The sequence below is a fragment of the Monomorium pharaonis genome, chromosome 3 (assembly GCF_013373865.1).
Source record: "Monomorium pharaonis isolate MP-MQ-018 chromosome 3, ASM1337386v2, whole genome shotgun sequence".
Classification (NCBI taxonomy): domain Eukaryota; kingdom Metazoa; phylum Arthropoda; class Insecta; order Hymenoptera; family Formicidae; genus Monomorium; species Monomorium pharaonis.
Window position 1 is genome coordinate 24,303,685 of NC_050469.1, and position 26,305 is coordinate 24,329,989.

Sequence of the window (26,305 nt, forward strand, 5' to 3'; positions counted from 1 at the left end):
CCACGCGTTGCTGTGGCTCTCTATTTTTATGCTACGTTTTTTTCCAATTTTCTTTGCTTTCGTTGTTCAACTTTCAAGAGCCTTACTGTTGCTCTTTTAATTTTATTTTTAAATAAGCATTTATCTATCTTTAATAAATCTAATATTCATTTATTCACGTACTTTTAACTTTTTTTTCTAAAAGCTGCCATGGATTTAGAAATCCATTCAAAAGACTGTTTTAAATACGTTCCTTTTTTTCAATAAAATAACAGCCATCTTTATTTTTCTTATTACCTTACTTTAAACACAATAGAAACATTCTTCGCTTCTCCCGGTCTCTCCCGTCTCTCCCCGTCTCTCCCCGTCTCTCCCGGTCTCTCCCCGTCTCTCTTCATCTCTACCCGTCTCTCCTCGTCTCTCTCGGTCTCTCCCGGTCTCTCCCCGTCTCTCCCCATCTCTACCCGTCTCTCCCCGTCTCTCCCGGTCTCTCCCCGTCTCTCACGGTCTCTATCCGTCTCTCCCCGTCTCTCCCGGTCTCTCCCCGTCTCTCTTCATCTCTACCCGTCTCTCCTCGTCTCTCTCGGTCTCTCTCGGTCTCTCCCCGTCTCTCCCCATCTCTACCCGTCTCTCCCCGTCTCTCCCAGTCTCTCCCGGTCTCTCCCCGTCTCTCCCCATTTCTACCCGTCTCTCCCGGTCTCTCTCCGTCTCAATGTGTCAAAATTTCAATAATATTAATGAAAAACTATTTTTTACACTTAAATTATGGCCATCATTTTTTAAACACATGTTATTTCCAAAATCAGACCCCATAAGAACACTCCCAGTTACGAATGCAACGTTGTGTCAAAATTTCAAAGCAATCGGTGAAAAACTTACGGAGATCTTAAATGAGGAACAAACATTTACATTTTTATTTATATAGATTAACAGCTGATGGAATTTCAGTTTATTCGTGAAAATTGAATTCCAGCTTTTTGCTTCTATTACAATTTATTATTATTATTGTATGGTATCAAACTTTGTCTAATTTTCCCTCCCCTAAATATTTCTCATTTTTATTGCTACATTTAATCACAATTACATAGATAACTTCCTTTCCCAGAGAACATTTCTCCCCGCGTGTACACATCTTCCTTTCGCTTAAACGCGCCGCGTTAGTACGAATTATCACCACCGCACGTGAGCTCGATTTTCCACGCGGTCTTCATGAAAGTGCAGGGCAATTACATTTAATAGAAGCGCCCGCGCTAATGATCGTAGCGACGCGTTAATACCACGACGACCGCCGCCGGAAACTTCGCCGAAGAACCCTGACGTCAGCGAGTGAGCGAGAGAAAAAAAAAGCTCTTAGAGATACGCGAGAGGGACAACAGGCGTCGTTCAATTGAACCTCGAGATGACGACGGGCGTACGATCTCTTTCTCTCTCGCCGCAGCTTCCTCGTAAAACTCGCATCTAACGCGCGCTGCACTTCGGGGGACGGGATCGCCGTTTAAGTGATCGTTACGTCTCTCATTCTCGCCGGCGGAACAACGGGACGGACGATCGCTCGAAATAGACGCGACAGATGGATGGGTGAGCGGTGGCGTGGAGAGAGGCGGGTTGGATGTAGTGCTAGGATTTTATGGATTTAAATTGGCCAAAGGGCGCATCTCTGTGTGCCGGGGCTGCGTGCCCAATTGGCGCGCGCGTATAGGAACCACCGGCTCGTTGACTCCTCGAATGAAACTAATTGCTTCTGCGGCACCGATACGACGACGTGCCATCTGCCCGCAATACGTATCGCACAATATCCGCTGCCGAGTTCGAAAGTGCCGAGTCAGAAACACATCGGGGGTGTCTCCAGGGGAGACCGCGTTGCCGCGGTATGCGGGAATCGATCTCTCGGTGAAGCTCATTTCGCACACGAGACACCGTCGGTGACATTAGGAATATCGATTTATTGAACAATCGCGAATAACAGTAAATTTTGTTTCACTCGCGACGACTTTTTCCCCGTCCAAACAATATCCATTATTATTTTTCAACTTTTTGTGCTCACATTTTTTTTCTCTCTCTTTGCGTTGCAGCAGAAGTGCGTGAAAGCGCGAGCTCTGTACGACAACATCGCCGAGGCGCCCGACGAGCTGGCTTTTCGAAAAGGCGACGTCCTCACCGTACTGGAGCAGAACACCGCTGGTCTTGAAGGATGGTGGCTGTGTGCTCTGCGAGGTCGACAGGTAGTTATTTTAAACGACGTAAATTTCACGTCTACAGATCCTCTCTCCGCAAACAGAACTCTTGGAAGCTCGAGATCCCTTGGTGAAATATCACATCGTGCAACGTAGGAAGTCGCTGCGCATAAGTCCGCGAGCTCTCTACTTCGAACGAATTTATTTGCAGATTACAATTTTATCTCTCGAGAGATGATCGACTCGGTGTTTTTACCTTAAATCCCCGTATCTTACGTATCCCCCCCGGTCTGTAAATATCGAAATTCTAAATCCGATTACGATCCAATTGCACTTCCGCTAATCGAAAATGCGTATTAGGTGTACGTGGTAATACATGAAACTTGATCGTGTTTCGAAATTCCGCTCCCGCATCTCCATTAGCTATGTCTCTCCTCGTTCTATTACGTTCTAATGGAGTTTATCCATCGTATTAACGAGAGCACATGTCCGGATACTTCCACGAACGTACTTCGTATTATCTATGCGCGTTTCCATAATGCATAAGACATAAGAGCAGATCCAGAACGAGATTTCCTCTCTCTCTCTCTCTCTCTCTTTCTCTCCCCAGAGATGCTAACGTGAAAATAGAACCTCCGACTGCGATGATCTAGCCTCGTGTTCTCTGCCTTCGAGCTGATGTCAGACATGACTGTACATAGACGTGATTACCAATTAGTAAGAATCGGCAATATGCTCGTTCAATCAGAATGGTAAAAACGAGCGGACAAAAATCAAATAAAATTTCCCTCCAAATTATACTGGCAATCAAAGTAATGATGTTTCGTCGACAAGGCAATTCAATGCAAGCATACAAAATGCGCCGGAAAATTTGTTACTAACTTAAAATATTTAGTTAATTAACTGCTAAATAATAAATGTACTACTTTTGACTGTACTAATTTGATAATTGCTTCATTGTTCTTTGATTTCATAATTTTGTATCTTGCCTGTGTGATTTTTCCGTTTGTTAAATGAAAAATTAGGTTCAACATTATATTTTTAAGATTAAAAATAGATAATTTTTTTTATAAATTTTGTAAATTACATTATTGCCGTTTATTTTATACAACATATATACTTCTTTGTACGAAACATCTTCCATCTTATTTTGAGCTCCTAATATTTCGCTCCTTTAATTTTGTACCTCATTCTCGACTGCTCTTCATGATGCTGCTTCATTCAAACAGCGAATTTATCTCTAGCGGTAACAAAGCTGTCGTCGGCTTCTGCGTACAAATGCCTCGCGTGTACGAGACTGCTTATGCACATCTGTATAATGCATAAAAGCCAATGCACCAAAGCAGCCCCGCAGGTTCTTGAGGTATGACGAGGCAACGTTATTATCACGGAAATGGGACTAACGATCGTGCATTGCAATTACCTTCGATATAGCAACAGGCTTGTGTCTGCGATACTAGCTATCGTAAATACTTTTGCATTTACTAAGCAGCCACTCTTGAAATTAGAAATACAAAACTCGTCTAGAGTAACACACGTAAAGTTTCGTGACAATTCACAATAAGGAAAGCAGACAACTGTCTTTGAAGTTTCTCAGTAATGATGAACCAATATAAAACGTAAAGAAAAATTGCCAATACTGACATAAATCTCCTAAAGCAATACTCTCATTTCTCTAAAAGTTAATATTACACTTTATTAATATACTAATAAAAACATAATTTGCTTAAATAATTAAAGAAATAGAACTCATAGTTCATATATTCTTGGCTTTCTCTATAAAACCCGTTAAAACAAATTAATCAAAAGCGAGAATATATAAAATTTGCACGATTTTTTTGCTAATTGCATAACTCAAACAACAGCGAATATTATTGATAATATTATAGCATTTTACATGTTTGTAGTATCTTTTATGTCTATTTTTCTTTCTTATTTTTTTCAGAAAATGGTTTTACACGAAATCTGAGTACAGCGTAAACTCGCACACCTGTATCGATAAGTTAGGTATATAAAATAATGAAAGCTAGATAGGATAAAACAAAAGACACAACATTAAGAGACAACATTTTATTAAATTTGTACATGTTGCTTTTTACATAACAACATACTTAAGGTATTTATGTAAATCGACAAAAAATATTTTATGTCGAAGTGAAAAGCATCTATAAATTTATATATATATTAATTTGTAAATATTTTATACAAATAACTTGTTAAAGGAGAAGAGAAGGAAAATATTGTACTCACACTACCTGCTAGTTTGGTATTGAGGCTTATACTATTAGATATAATTGTTAGACATTTTTTATTTTGCTTATCCTACAAAAAACTTAACTATATCAAAATTCAAGACGATAAATATAATTATAAAAATTATTATTTGATTAAAAAAAAAGTTCCAGTTTCTGCATATTTTCTAAAGTGTTCATTTAGGAAAATACACTTTCCAAAAACAAAGTAATATATCAGTATTGGCAACTTCTCTCTAACAACAAAACGTCTCGCGTAATGATTGATTCAGCTTTCAAGCTGCCTGATTGATTCATTCGCGTGTGCATGCATCGTAGCGAATGTTTCGAAAATTCCGCAAGGTTCATCTCCGCGTTCAATGTAGCCTCGAATCGGATCCACAACCTCGGGCAACCTCCTCGCCGCACACGTCGATCTTATCGGGCCACTTTTCCCGAAATGATCTCCGCTCGGCGCATCGTCGCTACCACTACCAACGCACTACCAATCCATTTGGATACATGTGTGCGACGGTAATTGAAAGTAAAGGCGACGTGATGTGGGTGGAGGATGATTGAATGATACGGTCTCCTGGTCTTTATTGGAAACTGGAAACTTTTGATGTCGTCGGAATAGACTATTGTCAGAAGTATCGGTCGAACCGGCGGTTTCGCGGGTCCACGACGGATATTTCTGCGACCTATTAATGAATTGGAGTTATTGGATTCTTATCCTTCTTTAGCGAGAAATTCGCCACTCGGTCGGGGAGAAGCTTAATTAAAATTAAATGACTCTTTGATTTTAACTTGATTCTATCAGTCTCGCTTGTTTCATCACGCTTCTGCCTTGATTGCGTTTGGACAGATGAAAATAGCGTGAAGGCCAATTATAGAAAAGATTGATGAAAATTTGGGGCGCAGAATTACGAGTTGCTTGCCTGCAAGATCAAAAACAATATACGTTCAACTCGCGGGGGTGCTCTTTCTATGTTTCTCACGTATTCCCTCGCGTTTTTTTTTTCCTGCTGAAAAATTTATATCAAGAAATCTGAAGTCTCTCGACGAGTATCGCTAAGCCCGAGATCTTACCCGCTTTGGTAACGTTAGTGCCATTCCACCGAAAACGCGTATCTCTTGAGATTTATGACTTACAGCTTCGCAACACTCGAGATAAACGAATGAGTTACGCGGCATGCATCAGTCAGCGACGACGCTCGTTCCTCAAGGCGACAGAGCAATGGAGGGTGTAACGTTTATTTTCGTCTCGATCTCACGAAATTACACAAACTCACGATGCACTCACAAACGGTTAATGGGGGCCTTCTTTCGCTCAAAAGTTCTTCCCGATGCACATACGAGTGGGCCGAAAGGCTACCACACCTTTTTAGGGAGCAAGAGTAGGCGGATAAAAATCAAGAACAGATGAATACAACATAATGTAAATAATAATAAAAAATCAAAATTTATTTGCTTAACATTTAAAAATTTATTGTGGACTTTGACTCAATTGAAAATCTCTTTAATAAATAAAAAAGTTGCAATTTTTTTAAAACTGAATAGAATTACCCCATAAATGTAACAATAATATAAATTATCTTTTTATTTGTTTTGCTTTAAGACATTTTTAGCTATAAGAGAAAGGGAATTTTGTTCAAGATATATCGACAGAACATGCACAATTAAAAATTTATTCACGCGGCGCGTCGGAGTCGAGTAGTTGTTACATTATTTTTTTTTCTGCCCTAGGGCATCTGTCCAGGAAATCGATTGAGGCTTCTGGTTGGCCAATACGATACGGGGGGTTGTTTGGTCGGCAGCAGGGCCGACCTAACCATTGCAGAGGATGGCATACAGAGACACGGGAAAAGGCGTAGCTGGCACGTACAACCCAACAGGGTGAGTTATTTGAAACTATTCTTAAATCGCACGTTTAAATGCCTATATGTGTATAGACTTATATACATATGTATATGTATAGACATTGCATTTCACACGTCTGTTCCTATTCTTAAATCGCAAGCGGAAGTAGATTCTACGTTACTACGTTACTACGTATTACTGAGCTAGTCTTTGTTCGCAAACTGATATATTTGTTATTATTCAATCCTAGAGTAAGCTTGGATTAAACTAGAATTACGCCAAAAGTTATCTCGTAACAGATATATGAACAATTGCAAAACTGATACATAATTATTAGCTAACAAAGAAAAACAAAAGTTAAAGATTCATATACTTTAATTATTATTTTTTATTTATACATGAATATCGAAACGTAACGTATATATATATATATATACACACTATAATATATTAAACGTGTTTTTAGATCGCAATGAATACCATTTGATTATTATGACTCTCTAGCTTTACACTTAAATGCGAGTTTTTTATGCTCACAAAGTGAATTTCTGAAAGATTTGCACGAACACGTGATTACGACGATTATCTTCCCGTGCCTCCGTATTTGAATGGCATTTTATTGGTCCGGCTGCAACAGCTGGCTTCTTGGATTAATATATCCGCGATTTGAAAAGGCACACGAGAGCAACGGGGGACTACTTTAGTTATCCGGGGATCAATCATTTGTAAACGCAATGAACAGGGTTTCCCAAACGCGATATATCTGATCGGTCTACAGATTTATACGTTTCTTTGAAAAGAATCTTGATTTGAGAAAATACAGTTTACTTATTCAAATAATTGTATTTATTAAGAGCAATTAAGAGCGCCCTCTCTTATTAATAATTTTTCTAATTTATTTTAAATTATAAACGTACTTACAGACCAGACAATTTACAAATCGAATGATGAGAAAATAAATCTTTCCGACATCGTTTTTCGCGGCTTGAAAGCGTAATCGTATAACAAATAATAAAAAGTAATCGCAGTTGCCGATAAAGTAGTCGCTCATTATAGATTGGAAATATTTCTTTCAGACAACTAGAAACTTGATTATCGGAAAAATAATCGTTTGTCATAAATGCATATAAATTTCGTTCTACGACAGGAAACTTCAGTGAAACGAAACGTTCGTTTATCCACGAGGAATACGAATACTAAATTATCTCCCTCGTGCAGCTCTGTTCGTGTAAACACCGTTTATTTTTCATACAATGTATCCTGGCGCTCCGATTTTTCGCGGATGTGACAGTCAATTCTTCATCGGTACGCGGGAGAGCTATTTAACAAAACCGCGAGCGTTCGTGTAACTTTCCTGATTTTTTTTGGTTGTCGAACAATTATATCGCCTCGCTGGTCACGGATTGAGAGACTCTGCGCCGCAGAATTGACAATGGCGACAGTTCATTGTGCTCGTCGTGGGGGCCGACCTTTTACGCCCCCTCACATTCGCTGAAACAGGATCTGTCAAAATCAGCTGACTACCACTTGGTTCGTTCAGCTCTTCCGAATGCCCGTCGTCACAGCTATCGTTGCGTATCTGGCTCTGTCGCGATTTAACATCTGCCACTGACATCGATTCGATTAAATGAATACGGTCGATTAGGGCGTTGCGTTTGTCCACTACATAGCGTCAGAGTGCAAGTAATTTTCTTTGTTTTCGGAATTTAAAAATATCGCTGATTTCTCCTAAATTGGTTTAACGCACGCAAATAAAAAGTTTGGGAAATTGTTTTATTTTTCATCCCTCGAATTTATTTTTTGGCTGTGACAATTAAATTATTCGAATTACATATGTATTCATGCAAAACATTTTAATCTTGAATTTCTTCTTTTTGAAGACTCTTTCAAATTTTTTTCAATTTCCTTTAGTCTAACTGCGATTCACCTTTAAAGTTTCTATTTACTTTTAAGTCTTTACATTGAGAAGAAAAGTTGTTAATTTGACTAAATCTTTCAACTTATTTCTTTAATTCAAATATATAAATAATTGAATTAAAGTTTAAGTATTTTATTAAACTAAATAAATTTAATCAAGTTAAACAATTTAGTGAACAATATTTTTCTTCTCAATGTAATTACTTATGTTAATGTACATATTTCTCTAGCGATGGAATTATTATTATTACATGAACGAATATTTTCCAATACGTTCGTCTCGAATTATTTCCGAATGTCTCGATACTTTGGACTTTCGCGAGCAATGCATTTCGAGGTACTAAAGCGCGTCGAAGACGGTTGGCTCCTTGTCGGCGCTGGCAGTTTCTCGAGCTCTTCTTGTTTCCTGGCTGCGAGAACTTTTTGCTCCGCACGCGATCTTCACGGATGAACATCCGGACACATCTCCGTCGTCGTCGTTGTCGTCGTCGTCGTCGTCGCGCATGTGCCGCGTTTCTGCGATAGAAATACGACGCTGTCGCCGTCGTCGTTGCAGGGTCAATGTAACGCGAATGTGCTTTCCCGCATCGGCTATGTCACGCGGGTGACTGCACTGGAACGCAAGCAGGTAATACGAGAGATTCAGTTTTAGTTTGCCATGATTGGATCCTAACGTTCTTTCTTATCCTTTGTTTTTTCTCTTTTAGAATTTTTCTCTAAATCCTTTTTCTTTCCATGACAACGAAATATCCACGTAAACTTTACGTAGAGTTAAAAGCAAGAAATTAACACATAAATCTGTTTGATATAAAATTTTATATGAGTAACGTATAATTTATCATACCATGTCACATCAAATTTGAACAATTTGTGTAACTTAACATGAACGTGAATCAAACTTGAATTTTAAGAAAACGCATCGATGATCATAAAACAAACATTGCATACATTAAAGAAAAAGCGGTTGTAATTGTCATAATTTAATTATAATTTATAATTATTTTTGGTACCAGTATATATTTATAATTGTTTTAACTATGCAAATTATAGTTATTATTTTTTGTTATTACGTAAATATTATATCATATCGTTATTACAGTAAAATTCTGTCATAGTTAATAAAACTATAAACATAAGATTATTTTACTAACATTGTTATTTTAGCAATAATAACTATAAAAATAAAGCTCTGAAACCGTAATTATTTTATCATGCAATTGTAATCACAAATATCAAACACATTTGTCTCACAAGGGAACCTCGCGAACTCGAAAATTCATATTTTAATGAAACTTGGCATAAATGTAGAGGGAGTACATGAATTTAGAAATTTTTAGTTGGTGCCCAAAAACTGTTTGAAGGGGTGAAACCACCCTTCAAAGTTGAGACGATTTTTACGGTTTTTTGATATATCTTGCAAATTAAACAAAATATAAAAAAATGTTTCATACGAAAGTTTTACAATATAAATACCTTTATTTAACTATGATAATTATTTAATTTTTTTTTTTTTTCGAGAAATGAATAGCATCGTTAAATGGAGGTATTTATGCTGTAAAACTTTTGTATGAAACATTTTTTAATAATTTGTTTAGTTTACGAGATATATCGAAAAACCACAAAAATGTCTAAACTTTGAAGAATGGTTTTACTCCTTCAAATCGTTTTTGGGCACCAACTAAAAAATTCTAAATTTATGTATTCACCCCCTCTATATTTATACCAAGTTTCAGTAAAATCAAAATTTACAGGTTCGCAAGGTTCCCTTGTCAGAGTATTGTAAAAATTCATTATTTTCTGCAATTGTCAGCCTATTGCAGAAATTATTTTTTACAACACTCTGTGTATTGTAAAAATTCGATATTTTCTGCAATTGTCAGCCTATTGCAGAAATTATTTTTTACAACACTCTGTGTATTGTAAAAATTCGATATTTTCTGCAATTGTCAGCCTATTGCAGAAAATAATTTTTACAACACTCTGTGTATTGTAAAAATTCGATATTTTCTGCAATTGTCAGCCTATTGCAGAAAATAATTTTTACAACACTCTGTGTATTGTAAAAATTCGATATTTTCTGCAATTGTCAGCCTATTGCAGAAAATAATTTTTACAATGCTCTGTGTATTGTAAAAATTCGATATTTTCTGCAATTGTCAGACTATTGCATTAATTATTTTTTACAACACTCTGTGTATTGTAAAAATTCGATATTTTCTGCAATTGTCAGCCTATTGCAGAAAATAATTTTTACAATGCTCTGTGTATTGTAAAAATTCGATTATTTCTGCAATTGTCAGCCTATTGCAGAAAATAATTTTTACAATGCTCTGTGTATTGTAAAAATTCGATATTTTATGCAATTGTCAGCCTATTGCAGAAAATAATTTTTACAATGCTCTGTGTATTGTAAAAATTCGATATTTTCTGCAACACTCTGTGTATTGTAAAAATTCGATATTTTCTGCAATTGTTAGCCTATTGCAGAAAATAATTTTTACAATGCTCTGTGTATTGTAAAAATTCGATATTTTTTGCAATTGTCAGCCTATTGCAGAAATTATTTTTTACAACACTCTGTGTGTTGTAAAAATTCGATATTTTCTGCAATTGTCAGCCTATTGCAGAAATTAATTTTTACAACACTCTGTGTATTGTAAAAATTCGATATTTTCTGGAATTATCAGCCTATTGCAGAAATTATTTTTTACAACACTCGTGTATTGTAAAAATTTGATATTTTTTTTAATAAATAGCATAGTTAAATAAAGCTATTTATACTGTAAATCTTTCGTATGAAACATTTCTTAATATTTTGTTTAATTTACGAGATATATCGAAAAACCGCAAAAATCGTCTTAACTTTGAAGGGTGGTTTTACCCTTAAAACCGTTTTTGGGCACCTCAACTAAAAATTTTTTAATTTATTTACCCCCTCTATATTTATGCCAAGTTTTATTAAAATATGAATTTTCGATTTCGCGAGGTTCCCTTGTCAGTATATTTATTCTCGCGTATATTTGCGATCAAATAACTCCAGGAATGTAAATTTTTCAGCTCGAAAACAATTGATACGCGATGGATCCTCGAATACTTCGCGGCACATATTATCACTCTCTACGAAACTGCCCCAAATCGTTTCACTTTCTCATCCCATCTATCGCAATAGTGACATACCATCGCGTTCCGAAACGATTTACAAGAAGCCCATTTTGCAGGATGCCTTGCAAGGGCTATCTTTGCAGACGCGAGGGTCTGCGGATGTCCTTATATGTCCGCCGATTCTGGACAATGTCTCCACTTTCTGATGTCGCTACTCTCTGCTTCTCCCCTCCTTCTCCTCCTCCACCTCTGCAACGTTTCCTCTGCAACGGGAATACGTATGGGAACACACCCGCGCGCACACCACGCAGTGGGATCCCATGGAGTCATCTCGATGGAATGTCTCGGGCGGTTAAGCTCAAAGAAGAGCGGACGCGTTTCATCCTGCATCTGTGTACATCCACAAGCTCTCTTCCTCGGATACGCACCCTCGCACTCTTCTTCCGTCTTTCGCCAGTTACTTTTCCGAGTTCCGAGAATAGCTCGTGGTCCATGTTTTTACATGTAGAGAGACCGGGTGCTTTCTCCTTCTCCTGTCCGAATTGTTACACGAAACAACTATAAATCAATGATAAAGGATAAGTTAAAGGACAGTAATGGAAAGATGAGTAAATCCGAAATAAGAAATAGAAAGGTGAAACATGATACATAATTACGTGTGTTAAGTTTTGTATCTTGAAGCTTTCGAATATATCTTTTATTTTCAAATACATCATTTTTTTAATTTGAAATATGTAATACTTTAGACTATATACTTTTCAAAAAATTAAAAGTTTTTTTAATGGATTCTTCTTAAAATATTTCGTAAAGTCTAAATCTTTATTTTTATATCTATTATATATCCCAAGAAAAATTATCACATTTACAAAGAGAAATAAAAAGTATTTTTGTAAAAGCATCTTTAAAATTTTATAAAAGAAAAAGGTAAATGTAAAATATTATGCAATAAATAGGTGATAAATATAAAATTTTTGCATGAACAAGTCCAGATGTTTTTTTTCCTTTAAATAAATTTTTAAAGTATTAATTATAGCTTACAACTTTATTATTAAAAGCATTATATTTATATAATGTATTGAAGATGAGAAGTTTTTTGTTTTCTGAAAACTTAACTTTTTGTTTAGTTTTTATAGAAAACTCTTCAATTTCAATACATAACTTTATAAATGCATTGCTAGATTTTGTGCAGTTTTTTTTTTTAAGTGGAAAATGGATTTGACATTTCTCTATTAAAAACAAATACGCATGATTTAATAAAGCCTTTTTGCTAAATATTTTTAGAACAATTAATTTCAGTTTTAAAGTTATATTTTATGCAGCTTAAATTCTTAAACAAAATGTAATATTTATATATATATATTGTGTTTCTCATGTTTTATTTAAGCATTTTTTATGCTTCGGAAAGAGATGAATACATACTATTTCTTTATACATTGGATATATCTCTCAGACAACTACGTTTAATTTATATCAAGAAATTTGCGTTGCTAATAGTTTATGAAAACGAGACATTTCGTAATATATAGACTACTATATTCACTGCCTGTTTGTTGCGAGTATTTAAATTCTTGAAGACATACAAAGAGGAGAAACACGACCGCGTACGACGTATATACGAAAGGAGCTTCGTACTCCGGTGATGTTAACTAGAATAACCAGCTCATGACACGTTTGACTACCTCGATCCGCAACGTGCCAGTGACGTACACGATTCAAATTTGCAAACTCAATACGACAAGTCGCAACTTGTTCGTATTTCCGCGTGGGCGGTGAACGTGAGAAGTGATTTGGAAATTTTGTCCCTCCCCATTACGATAAATCACAGTCAAATATTTCACGAGCACATTTTAAAGTATCGAAAAATCGAAAAAATCTCGGTTATATGAATATCTGATAAAATCGCCGATTTGTTGCAAACGCAAAGAAATAGAGAGCAGTTCAATCAAGCGAAACGAATAGGATAAGATCAAATAGAAATTCTTAGGACTAGCGAAACGTCAGCTTTCTAGCTATATCGCCTTATCTGCCTGCTATTGAAGAGATTAAAAAAAAAAAATGCGAATATTTTGTTCTCGCGCATTTAAATTGCAAGGATAATCGCCCACCGACCGTCTTTTTCGTTCCTCTTATACCTTTCGCTTTGAGAGCGCAAATGGTATCGCGCGATAACGATATGCCGGGGGAAGGAGGAAGGGGAGAAACGGAATGATCTCCGCCCGGGGCGCGAATGCTTCTCGAGGCTGCCATCGGCGACGGGCGGGTAGACAAACCGCACCGCCGCGTTGCACCGGCTGAAAATGGCATGGAAAAGGCAGGAGGAGGAGGAGAAGCAGGCAGAATAGCGGGAACGGTAGACAGGCCTGCTCGACGGATATCGGGGAAGATATACTTCGCTGAGACGGGAGTTGCTGAACGTGGGCCGAGCCTGTCTTTAACGGCCGTTATCAATGAACTGTGAAACTCGCGTGGGATTATCCTACTCGTTTTTAGCGCGTTCTTTGCGAATTTTTGATCGCAGAGGCACGACCGGTCTTCTATCTGGTTCATTTTTACGGCATCTGCCGCGAATCGAGACCGTTTTCGTTTACTACTCCGACTTATTCTGCGCGCAGACTCTCATCGTATTTATGAGACACTCAGCTTAATGTCGATCTCTCAATCACTGTTGATCGTTTTATCTAAAAGGATCGTGTAATCTAAATTGTCCCGCTTAAAAAGGGCTGTTAAATTAAAATATATATTACCTTGTTATGTGTACAAGTGTATACATGCACGTATAAATATCAGTTCTTTTTACTTAAAAGAAATGATAAAAATTACAAAATCTCCTGCTTGAAGAATTCTCCCGAGGGAAAATGTTCTCGAAGAGAGAAACAGAGCGTTAGACCAAGTCAAAGGAATCCGACATTAGGAAGATGCGTTTCCTATTTCGTAACGGCTTCCAGAAAATCGCGTCGGAGTCACGTGCCGACGTGTCTCTTCATTGCCGCCATATGAGGCAGCAAAAGTTGCTCGCAGCTCTCTCGTTAACTTTTTTTTACTCCTCCTATTTCTAAAAAACGATCACGTGTAGATAAGTTGTTTCGATCCTGTTAAAAGAACTGTATTTAAACAAGTTTGCTCTCGAAATTTTTTTCCGAGAAAAAGTTGTTGAAAGGAAAACAGATCGCGAGCGCGCTCGTTAGAGCCCAAAGACTTGCCTTTCGAACGATACTTCTCGCCCTCTTTCGTAACGGTTACCACGGGAAACGCGTTGAAGTCACGCCTCAGCTCTTTATCACATCACGACACGCCTAATTTGTTCTTTCTCATTAACTTTCTCACTAACGACAAGCTGTTCCGCATGATAGTAGCTGTATTGTTTAAAGGTCCATGCTGATAGAGATAAATAGTGAATTTCATTTACTTAGGTCATTGATTAATTAGGGCCGCCGTTTATCTGCGACACAGCCGAAAGACAAAATCCGATCGAGGGTGTAACAGGAACATAAGTGGGCAACCGCTTGATTGGACCAGAGCGTTCTATTTCCAGTATTCTAATTAATCGAGATTTTGTATATGAAAGTTACTAATATATAACAGACATTCAGTTTATTAATTCAATCTATTATAAACATTCTAGTTCTAGTATAAACATTCATTGAGGAAAAAAATCGCGCGAGCACATTCGTTAGATTAAAAAACCCAGTCTAAGAAAAACTCCTTTGTGTTGTTAACGAGGAACGTTCCTTTTTCTCATTCGTTTCTATCGCAATAGTTTCCGTGAAAAACGCGCCGAAGTTACGCGTCAGCCCTCGTCGTTCCACTCGTGTCGACCTGGTCGAGTCTTGCCATTCATTTCCAGCTTTCCGAAGGAAAGGGTTTCCCCTCGGCGGACTGCAAACAGAGTTCCCCGTCTCCTCGTTGCCCCTCGTCTCCGGTCAGATTTCCGCTCGCCGCACAATTTCCCTGCCTGATCTTAATTTCCCTCTCACCCACAGGCGTGTTCGTTTCCGTCGACACGTGATCGTCCGGAGGAGGCCGCCTCGAGAGATCGTCGTTGCATGTCGCGTCTCGCGTGATCCCACCTTCCGTTTACCAGGAAAAGCCTATTTACACGAGTCATTAAGAGGTCCTCGTCGTCGAGGCTCGTCGACAGCGTCTTTATTGTGCTCCACTCGACTCGGCGATTATTCACGCCATGATTAACGGCAATGTAAAAGGGATTCTGTACAAGGGACCTGGGATAAAAAGGATCTACAGAGGTTCACATTTTTATAAAACATTTTTATAGAAAGGGACAATTTTTTTACATTTTACATTTTTTTATAAAGGAAATTTGCACGCATGTTATTCCCGGTATTTTTTGCCACTCTACTTCCAACTACTCTCTCTATAATACCGCTATATTTATTCCTAATTTCTACCGTCTATCCCATCATCCTTTTCTCGTTCGCCAGATCGCGCGCCGAGATAAGAGTACCTCAAAGCAATCTAGGTTCGAAACGAACTGGCCTCGGCGCCGCCGCGACGCAGAATCATCTCGCGAATTTATAACGCGAGGTGAAACGAGAAATCCAATTTCACCTCGCGGTACACCCGTCGTGGATTAACTAACGTAAATCACTCGCTTCTGAGGACGCTACCAAGCGACTCCGGGCGATCGAGGTGGAATCCGCGACTCGTCAGGAGCCGCAACAACGGTAGCCGGCTGCTTCTTCTCGGTCGCCATTAAGCGACCATCCCGGCCGTTTATTAAAGGGACAATAAGCGATGTTATCTCGCGTAATAAACCGGCGCGCGCACACACATGTACACTTACACGCGCCTTATCATCAAGATCGTAAAGGGTCCCATTAACGTGCGCGATTTATTATCCATCTCTCTCGGTTGTTTGCCGCGTTCATTCGATTAATCGGATAGGGTTATTGATATTTTTATTAGTAGCTCCGCGCAGAATCAACCGATGAATTGTGTCGATAAGCGGCGATATTAATCGCAACGCGGTGCATCGCGTGAACAATCTCTCTCTGGGGCTACGTACAGAAACAAACATCATCCGCGTGCATTTCCGAGTGCACCCAGATGTCATTTTAGCCTTGTTTAACATTTAGTGAACGAGGATATTTTTGATGTTTCTATATGAAACCTAGAGAGAGAGATAATTTATATTGTTTGACTCGTAGTTGAAAAGTTGCATTTTCGCATGATCATAATGTACAAGCAGTGGAACATGTTTTCTTCTAGGGATAGCGTGACTCAATCTATGTCCTAGAATCGATTGTAGGTAGCTTTGATTACTAGCTGATCATATAGTATCTCAATACCTTTTGTTTACTTTTTTTCCTTATCTCTGTGTGTAATCATCTAATAGCACAAACGAAAGAAAAGATTTTAGTATTCATCTAGAATTTAGTTTATAATAACACAACTGAAAAGAAGATCTGCTCAATAACATTTTTTATGTAATTTTATATACATTTTCTAGTTCCTTAAACGCCATTACTTTCGATCTTAAAACTCAGTTCTTAAATATTGAATCAGAATATAACAATATTAAATTAATAATCAATTTAATAATGCTGATACTAAGAAGAATCTATTGATGATATTTTTAGTAGCATCCAGTATTATTGACATGGTTAACAATTTAATATTGTGATATTATGATTTTGATTCAAAGACCTGCGTTTCAAGACCGAAAATAATGACACGCAATTTGAAGAAATAAAAACTGTATATGAAATACATAAAAAATATTATTGAGCACGAAGATATAACTAACCTTTTTTCAATTTTAATTATGTTGTATGACATCGGTCTTATAATATATTAAAATAACTCTGTCTCTCTCTCTTTATAATAAAGAAATTTATGATCAGATAATGATAGTTCGTTCGTCGTGAAGCACACGAAAAGAACAAGTTTGCTAAATATCTAAAAATTTACCTAAGTACAAGTCGGAAAGTAATTTTGTTGTAGTGTTATTGTAAAATAATTATGTAGAATCTCTCACGCTCAAGCGTGATGAGTAACGCTGCAAAACTTTTTTGACACTCTAATAACTAGCTTGAGTATCCATAATTATGTTAATAGTCTAACAAACCTTTTCAGATCTAGCTAAATGTATCTACCTAAATTTTTAGACACTTTAGCAAAACTTCTGCGATGAACGGTTTAACTAATAATAATGGTTGGCGAACCCATTATTATACATTTTACAGTTCCCGCTTTCAACGCGTCTAGACGGCCGTATTCCTCTTTTATGTTTTATTATTCCGCGCGCGTTTCAGGACGAAGTTTCGCGAGCTTCATGCGAGAACTTCATAAGCGGTAGTCTAACGCGATTACGGCTGCAACGACTGTTCACTTCTCGGAAGTGTATGCGCGATTTGTGCGATCTGGCTGCTGCACGCGCGTATGCGCGCGCACGTGAATTTATTAACTAATGTAAATATAACGGTCGCCGCCGAAATTTATCGCGGACGCGACGTCGGTGATGCTCCAGGAACGGGATTTATGCGAAGCGCAAGTTCATGCGTACGGAACACCGGGGCTCACAAGGGAATGTGATACAATGCGGTCTAAAATTTTACGAGATATTCCCGAGGACCTCGCCTGAATTCAGGATGGATTTTCTTTAGGAAATAAATGTGAAGTCAGTTTCTTTAGATTTACATTACTTTAAAAATCGCGCCTATTCAAATAAAAATCTTAATTTTTTTCTCAAATTATTTCACAAGTTCCTTCATATTCCGTCTTTGCGATTGAAATATATCGCAATTTGTATTTTCGAACATTTACGGCGACACCTTTGCGAGAGCAAATGCGTTAAGTCACCCCCATGATTGTGCTTAAAAATTCTTATCGCGGTCTGAGACAAGCCGAGTCCTGCTTCCGTAGGAAAGCCTCCTTCCGCGTTTCCATGGAAACCGTCTTTCTATCTCCCCCCCGGCCTCCTCTCTTTCTCCTTCCTTTCCCTTCTATTTCTCCCTTTCTCTCATTCTCTTTTCACCCCTGTCAGGAGCGGATCTATAATTAATGAAGCTTTAATCGTGTAATTAATGTCTATATCTATAATTTTTGCAGTTCTATATTGTAATTATAATATATTACACTTGGAACAAACGGTTGAGAAATCAGTTCCAAATTTGAATATTTGTATATTCCGTTTATATGCATTTATAACATAAAAATTGATTTTATGACTTCTTAATTTAAGTTTGTTAATCTTTACTTTATATCGCAGAAGGAGTATTTACACTCATTTATGTTACAGAATATAATCTGTATTTTTTTTTATAAGATTATATTTTAAATATTATTAACTTTTGAGTCGATAAAGTCATCACCGCTTCTAACAGATTTGTCAATAGGCTGAGTAATAAGTTCAAACACTTGTTTAACGACTTATAAACTTCCATTTATTTTAGATCAGAGAGTAAAGATAAACTGAGACTTTATTTATTCCCTAAAATATGTCTTTCCCGTAATACGTCGAAAATTGCTTTCGCAAATTATTTAAACTACATGGAAACCTAAACACCCTTGCTACCTTCGGGGATTTCCAGAATTCTGAATTCATCACTGTCTCTCACATCTCTCCTTCTTCTTCTCTCCCTCGCTTTCTCCTGTGCACCCTCGCAGCGTAATACGCCTTTCACAGTTAGCGCCGCGACGCCCGGTATCGACCGAGGGTGTATACCCTCCTCCCCCCTCTCTCCGGACTATTCTCCACCACCACCACCACCACCACCACCACCACCGCCACCACCTCATTTCGATGGTTCCAGTGCACCCTTGCGTTGCACACGAGCGCTCTCAACCTTCCAGCATCCTCTTTCCCCCTCCCCTTCTTTCTACCTTACCACTCTCTACTACGCGCCACTACGATAGTACTATTCGATTCATAATAACAAAGAACACGCGATAGCGTACTCGCAAGTACCTTTAATTCACGATGAAGCAGACGGCGGTTCAACGACCGCTCTCCTCTCTCGATGACACTCTATCGGTTTACTCTTCACTTTACGGTAGGGGTATTTTGATTAACCCACTATTAATCATGTGTACAAGTACACAATACCGATTTCTATGTAATTCAAATGTAATGTAGGATATAAGAGCTGCTTAAAGTATTAACTTAAGAACTTTAATTTTTTTTAATTTTTTTAACTTTATTCTTAAGAACTCTTGCCACAGCTTTTAGCTTACATTAAATTATGCATCAGTTTAAAAAGTTCTTTTATGTGGTATGAATAAAAGTTTCATACTTATATTTTATCTTACCGTATATACGTTGTAATATCTCATGGCAAGAATTTATTGTCCCTTTTTAATTTTTATTTATTTATAATATTCTTTAAATTTTTTATGAGAGATTCAATCAAATATTCTATTGAAAATAGATTTTGTAAAGCTCTTTCACAAAAAATTGTATACAATTTAAAATAAATACAATATAGACATAAATCTACTGCTATTTCTTATTGCTATTTATTTCGTCCGTAACCGACCGGTTTATTCAACTCTTTCGAAAACATTTCAAGGTATCTAATTGTAATTATTTTATCCTTTTCAGATATATATCTTTATTTTTAATAGAATTCCGTAAATTCTCCTACAAATTTATAATAATAAATATATAGAAAGGATTCACGAAAAATTTCGGGTATTTTCTTGATTGGGGATCTAGAAAAAAATAATTATATTTTTAATTTTATATGTTAATTTTGATTTTATCAATTTGTGCCCCACTTAAATAGCCGATCTTTGTAGTTTTTTAATTTTCGCTCGAATACGCTCGTAAATCGTAACGGGTAATCTCAACTTTGTCGCATAGAAGGCAAGCTATAATCAGGGGTGAGTTATGGCATAATTAGCACATTTCCCGGTTCCGGGTAACGGCCACCTCACGACGAGTGTAGTACACTTGCAAGAAGGAACTTGAGTTCTCAGAGCGGGCAATTAGTATAGAGAGCTGTTCTTTCGAAAGAAGAATTTCCATCGGACTACTTTTACATCAGAGCTCTAAATTTTGTATTAACGTTCACAATCACAGAACATCGTTTCTTTAAACTGGCTCTTCTCTCATATCTAATGAAAAAGTAATTTTATCGGTTGTTGTCCAGGTTGGAATAATTCCAATTTCAAAATTTCCGAAGGGAAAACTTTAAACAATTTAATCAATCAGATTGGTGATCTCGTTGCTTCCAGTAAGCAAGATGTCATTATTACTACAATGTTATTATAATGATATTTTATAACATGTAATATTTTCAAATATGTAATTCTTAATGTTATATACAACGTTATTATGAAAAAATATTTGATTAAAGCATTAAAGATTATATTTCTACGCTATAATTGTAATGTTCAGGAATATTATGTTATAAAATAACAATTAAAAACCAATTATAAAATATTATATTATAGTGTTCATAAAATCCACATATTATGTTTGAAAATATTTAATGTTCTTTGCTTACTGGGTTTTAAATCATGTCTTATTTCAAAGGGATATAAAAAGACTTCCTGTCATAAACATACGTCATAACTATTCTTGTAAAATACGCGATTGTAAACGAGGATAAAATTACAGCGCGATCGCGTAATCAGTGAAAGGAAAATAACTTCTTACATTATACGCATATTTACGGTAAGAATTAATCAGCGTATCGTTTTCAGAATTTTGCGCAGTTACATTGTTCACGTTTATATGCAATTTCGCCTTCGTGGCCAAGCGCCCGGATAGTAACTGTAACAAATCGTCTCGGGTTTCTTGCGGGCGCGCCCGATCGCGCGAATCAAATGGGATCGAAATGATTTGTCGGAAGAGGAGGATCGATTCGGAACCGTGGCTGTGTTATTCGGGTTCTTGCCGCTTGCCCGATAAGAACTGACCCAGATTCGCGTCGTATCTTCGACATTTCCGTGAACAGGGTGCATTGAGGAAGCGCATCTTGCATGCACAAGTCCTCTCGTCCTCCTGAATACGCGACGAGTTTCGCCGATCGTGAACTTTCAGCCATAAGTAGAAGTCCCTGGTTGTTCCACTTAAAGCAAAACTGACCGGCGAATTGCTGCGCGAGCTTTACGACGATAACCGTAGTCGAGGCTTGCTCCGTTTTATGCACAGGGCGTGTCCGACGTTTCTTCCATATTTCTCTCTTACCTTGCAATACATCTCTATCTTCCCTCTGTACGTATTACTTTTGAGATCTTGGTTTAAGAGAGAATGTGGTTAAGATTATCTTACGAAACTTTAATCAAAACAACAAAAAAATCTATTAATTTTTTTTAACGGAGAAAAAGCTATTATTTTTTGGCAGTATTGTTAGATATACATTCGATATTTTCAGTATAATATATTAAATATATTTAATATATTTGTAAAAAATAATATATATATAAATAAAATATATATGTATAGAAGAACGTCGTCAATATGGACAGGTTTCCTAAAGTGACAACCCATTATTTTTCGCATACTAAACATTACACTTAAAAACATGATTTGCTTTGATAATTAAACAAGTAAAATTCATAATTTATGTCTATTTTGCAAAAAATTGTATTATTGCAGAAATTGGAAATGATACAATGTTATATATATATATATATATATATATATATTATCTGATAGAGGACACTTTCTAGTTTGTAAAGTTTTATGTTTCGTTTTCGTTTAATGATATCAGCATCGACGATCTTCGTCTAAAGATTGTTTATCTTCTAATTGCAACGTTTTAATTCTATTTTCTATATTTAGCACATATAAATATAATATAATAATGTTTACTAATTTTAATAATTTTTGTTCTTTTTCTTTTGGAAATGAAAAAGTCATTGGTGCTTTAATGTCTGCGAAAGGGAAAGTTCTCGACTACTGTTGTTCGTGTAGCGAGGCTTGCAAAGAAAAAAAAAGGAAATAGTAGTAACAAAGCGTAGCACGCTTAAACGTAACGCAAGAGTTGCGAGGCTTCTATTATTGCAAAGCAGCGGCCGATGAGCCTCCGAGATTACGCTCTTCTGGGGGATGTTTCTCCCTCCCGCCTTTTTCTCCCGTATTTACCCGTCGCATCGACTTCCACGCTTTCACATTTTATCAGCGAAATTACATTTTCCCGGCGGTTCAACGCTCGAAATGTGCAAGCTTGCGTCGCTGTTACGTCCAGCCGCTGCAACGGCTGGACGTTTAATTTGTGTTACGAAAAGTTGTTAAAATAGATTACTTTAATTATTTTTAACGTGTTATTTTAACGAGTTTCTGGAATATAAATAAAAAAAGAAAGTTTTATATCTCTAATTTTATTTTAATAAAGTTTCCATTAAAATTAGTCTTAAAAATTTTCCAGAAAATAATGTTCAATTATATTTGATTACCATAAGAAGCAAATAATTGTACAGTATGTATTATATAAATACATGTTTGTGAATTTTTTTTAATGTTAAAGTCGGTTTTTTACGAGAAATATCTCACCGTTCAAGTTATCCGTTACCAAACGTTTCGTATGTGCGGTATAAATCGCGAATGCTTTACGGTGTGTTTCCCATACAAAAGGGCGACGGTTTGGCAATTTCGTCAATGGGAAATGGAAATTCCTCTTTTTATTCCGAGTCCTCCTCGTAGGAAACTCAATTAGCGATCTCATAGAATTAATCCACGGCGGCGGGCTGCACTCAAACAAGGTCCTCGAGGTTACATCGCGCACAATGGAAAGAGTAACAGAGCTGATTGGCGTTCGCGCAAATAACTTCGTTACGAGTTTCGTCACGAGCGCGGTTCGCTTGGATTTAGCTCCTGTGGCGTCTATCGAATCACAGCCGCCGGTATTACCTCATTTTTCCAAGCTGATTGTCGAAAAGTTGTACGAAACGTTGGAAGTGCTGCCGCGATAACATTTACATTCTGGCGCATATAAAATTGTGACTTAATTAAGTGAAAATAATTGAAATTATATTTAAATTCATTGTATTTAAAAATGTTGCATGATAACAAAGAATGTTGTGTAATTTATATTTTTAAAAATATATAGTAATAGTAAATAAGAGTGTCCAATATTCTAGGGACGTATTCCTGTCGATCAAACATTGAAAAAAAGCGTATATGGACAGTTTGATTCTTTGTTTTCAATGCATATTGCATTTTCATTCTTTCTTGCTGTTCGAACTGTCCGAAATATTTAAACTGCTTTTTTTTTCGAACTATTCGAACAGATCGAACAACAATATGTTCGTGCTTTTATATCTAGCCCTAATATAAACAAAGGTGTAGAAACGCTTAGTTTCTCAGATAAAGGAAATAATAGTTAATATTTATTATTCTAATAAGCCTTATTAAAGTATTAATTTCTTTAACTTGTTATATTATAATACATATATTATACATTATTAATTAATCAACGGTATATTAATTTTATTATAGAGTCATTTAATTTGTAGAATTATTTCAATGCAATAATTTAGTATTTCACGTTTGAATTACTTCGATTAAACTTCGATTAAACTCGGTAGTTATGGATAGCGCGAGCAAACCACACGGTAAAAAAAAATCTGTTAAATTGCGAACGAGCGCAGGCGGTGCGAAAACACAAAACACAAAATTCTGATAATTAATCCGTATAATTAATTGCTTCGGTGTTTTCGATTGCGCAGGTTGTGACGCCACAGAAGTGCGGGGACGTCTACCTGTACGACCTGCCAGCAAATCGAGGAAGTCCCGCACCACCCTCCAGACACGATTCACCCCTCAACTCGACGAACAATGAGCATTCGCACAATACGGGTATGATATTCACAAACTAAACATTCCGCCTATAACCGAATGTACAGTCGCGATAAAGCCGTCTGCAGAAGCTTATGCAGTAACTGAGATATTGATTAACTTGGCGTCTGCCGCTTTGGTAATTTTCCGAGTGGTTAATAGTCATTAATTTTTAATCGGAATTACAGATTCCACTTTTAAAAAGTTTATTTATAAACTTTTAAAAATTTTAAATGTTAATCTGCTCGCTTCGTTGTATCGTATCTTATTCTGATTTAAGATGAATTATTAAAATTGAGTCAATTTTTATTACTCCGGCTTCTAAAAAACATTCCTTTGCGTTGTATACCTAATAATTTTTAAAAAAAAGTATATTATACAGAAAAATACAGAATTTTATTTAAAATATATGTTTATAATTTAAGATCTTCCTTGTGAACTATACATCGATAAATACAATGTTACTTGAAATAAATATTAGTACATGGAGAAAATTATTTAAAAATTATGTACGATAATAGCCACGGACCATAATAAGAAATTTCAGAGAATTATGCCATGAGTAGTGTAAATACTATGGTAAGTTGATGAAAAACATAGTAAGAATCTTTAGAATTCCTTCCTTAGTCCGCGCTTGCTGCATAATCATTTTTACTATTAATTAAATTTTCTCCGTGTAATATTCTTTATTATCATAGCGTATTATTCATCCTTTTAAAAATTCCACGTGGCAAGACATTTCACGTTGTAGAAGCCTCGCTCCGAGAAGTCAGCTCGTGCACTCGACAAGCTGATCCGGGGATTCCCTCAAGTTTATGTTAACTTCCACCTGCGCAGGACGGTACACGAGTAACAACGTGCGGAGCTCCGTCGACAACGGGGGCGGCGACGTGAACGAGTGTTACGACGTGCCGCCGCGCGCGATCCCGGTGATCCCCTCGCCAGCGAGCAGCCCGAGCCCGGCTCCGTCTTGCTACGACATCCCGAGGCCGCCGACATCCTGCACGCCCAACTCAAATTGTTCCGGCGGCTCCGGCATTACGCCGCTGGATTGCTACGACGTGCCGCGGCCCCTGCAGCCCCTCACGCCCAGCAGCTCGGCCTCCAGCCTCACCAACGACGGCTCCCTCAGCGGATCGAACAGGTACATCCGCTCGCGCATTTCCACGATGCACGTTCCGGCCTCGTTACACGACCTTCGAGCGAAATTCCCCGGGAGTACGCTACGGCGTTATGATAACTCCATCGGATGTACGTTCCTGGAGGCTCCAGAGAGATCTCGAGAATCTCGAAACTTTATGCGTTTCCGCGAAGTTTCTCGCATGAGATAAATCAAGAGCTGAATAGAATCTCGAGAGTCAAAGGATGATTTAAAAGGTATTGCGAGATGCGTCCGAAATGCCTCAGGGATCCAAGATTGCGATCCCCCTGCCCGCTTAGAAATTTTGGCAACCGCCATCGGCAATAAATTTGAAGAGAGTTTCCAAAATTTTCGTCGCCCCTACGAATAACAATTCCTGGTTTCCAGATCGAGTTTGGCCGCTCCGGATTACGATGTACCCCGACCGCGTCTTCCAGCGTCCTCGTTGCCGTCCCGACACAATACCCCCATACCGAAGACCCCGACACCGCCGCCACTCTCACAGCAGATTTACGACGTACCAGTCAGCAAGGAACTTCCGTTGGAGCTGGACTCCGCCCTGGAAGGTTTGCAGAGGTTGCAGAACGAGGCGTCCGCCGCGATAGCGAGGCTACTGGGCTTCGTGAGTCCCGGTTGGAGAACTCCGCAGCGACTGGACGCCACCCTCATGGACCTGAGGCTGGCCGCTCTCAGGCTCAGAACGAATCTTCACGATCTAGCCGAATTTGCAGAAGGTGAAGAAATAAAGTTCGATTGTCTTCTTCAGCATAAAAGTTATCTTCGCTATCTGAACAAATTAAAATATAATCCTTCCTTGTTATTTAATATATATAATTTTTCCTAATTTATATTTTACGTAATAAAGTATATCTAGAGGCTTTTGAATCTTGAATAAGAAAATTTTACATGAATATATGAAGAATATATGAGAAGTGATATTTATATTTTCTACTAATATTATATTATAATCGTAAACAAAGATATATTGCAGATTGTCAGAATTTTGTTTATAATTATACGTATTTTAATTTCTCCCATGTTTCATGCTATTCGAAAAGGACACAAAATAATAAAATTCAATTCTGAACTCTGACACTAATTATAAATCGTTTATAAAGTGATTTTAATATATTTAATATATTTTCGATTTGCGATT

The 26,305-nt window shown here is 37.3% G+C and overlaps 1 protein-coding gene across 3 annotated transcripts in view; it reads left to right on the forward strand.

The window, feature by feature from the left end:
* Positions 1-26,305, forward strand: part of LOC105832272 (breast cancer anti-estrogen resistance protein 1) — a 71,561-nt gene that overhangs the window by 39,603 nt on the left and 5,653 nt on the right. Inside the window, exons 2-6 of one of the 3 annotated variants that reach the window (XM_012673074.3) lie at positions 2,055-2,201; positions 6,131-6,280; positions 23,900-24,029; positions 24,846-25,152; positions 25,537-25,883. In XM_012673074.3, coding sequence (XP_012528528.1) covers positions 2,055-2,201; positions 6,131-6,280; positions 23,900-24,029; positions 24,846-25,152; positions 25,537-25,883 — 1,081 coding nt within the window. Of the gene's footprint in view, positions 1-2,051; positions 2,202-6,130; positions 6,281-23,899; positions 24,030-24,845; positions 25,153-25,536; positions 25,884-26,305 lie in introns of all 3 variants that reach the window. The other 2 variants (XM_012673073.3, XM_036284822.1) reach the window with 2 other exon arrangements.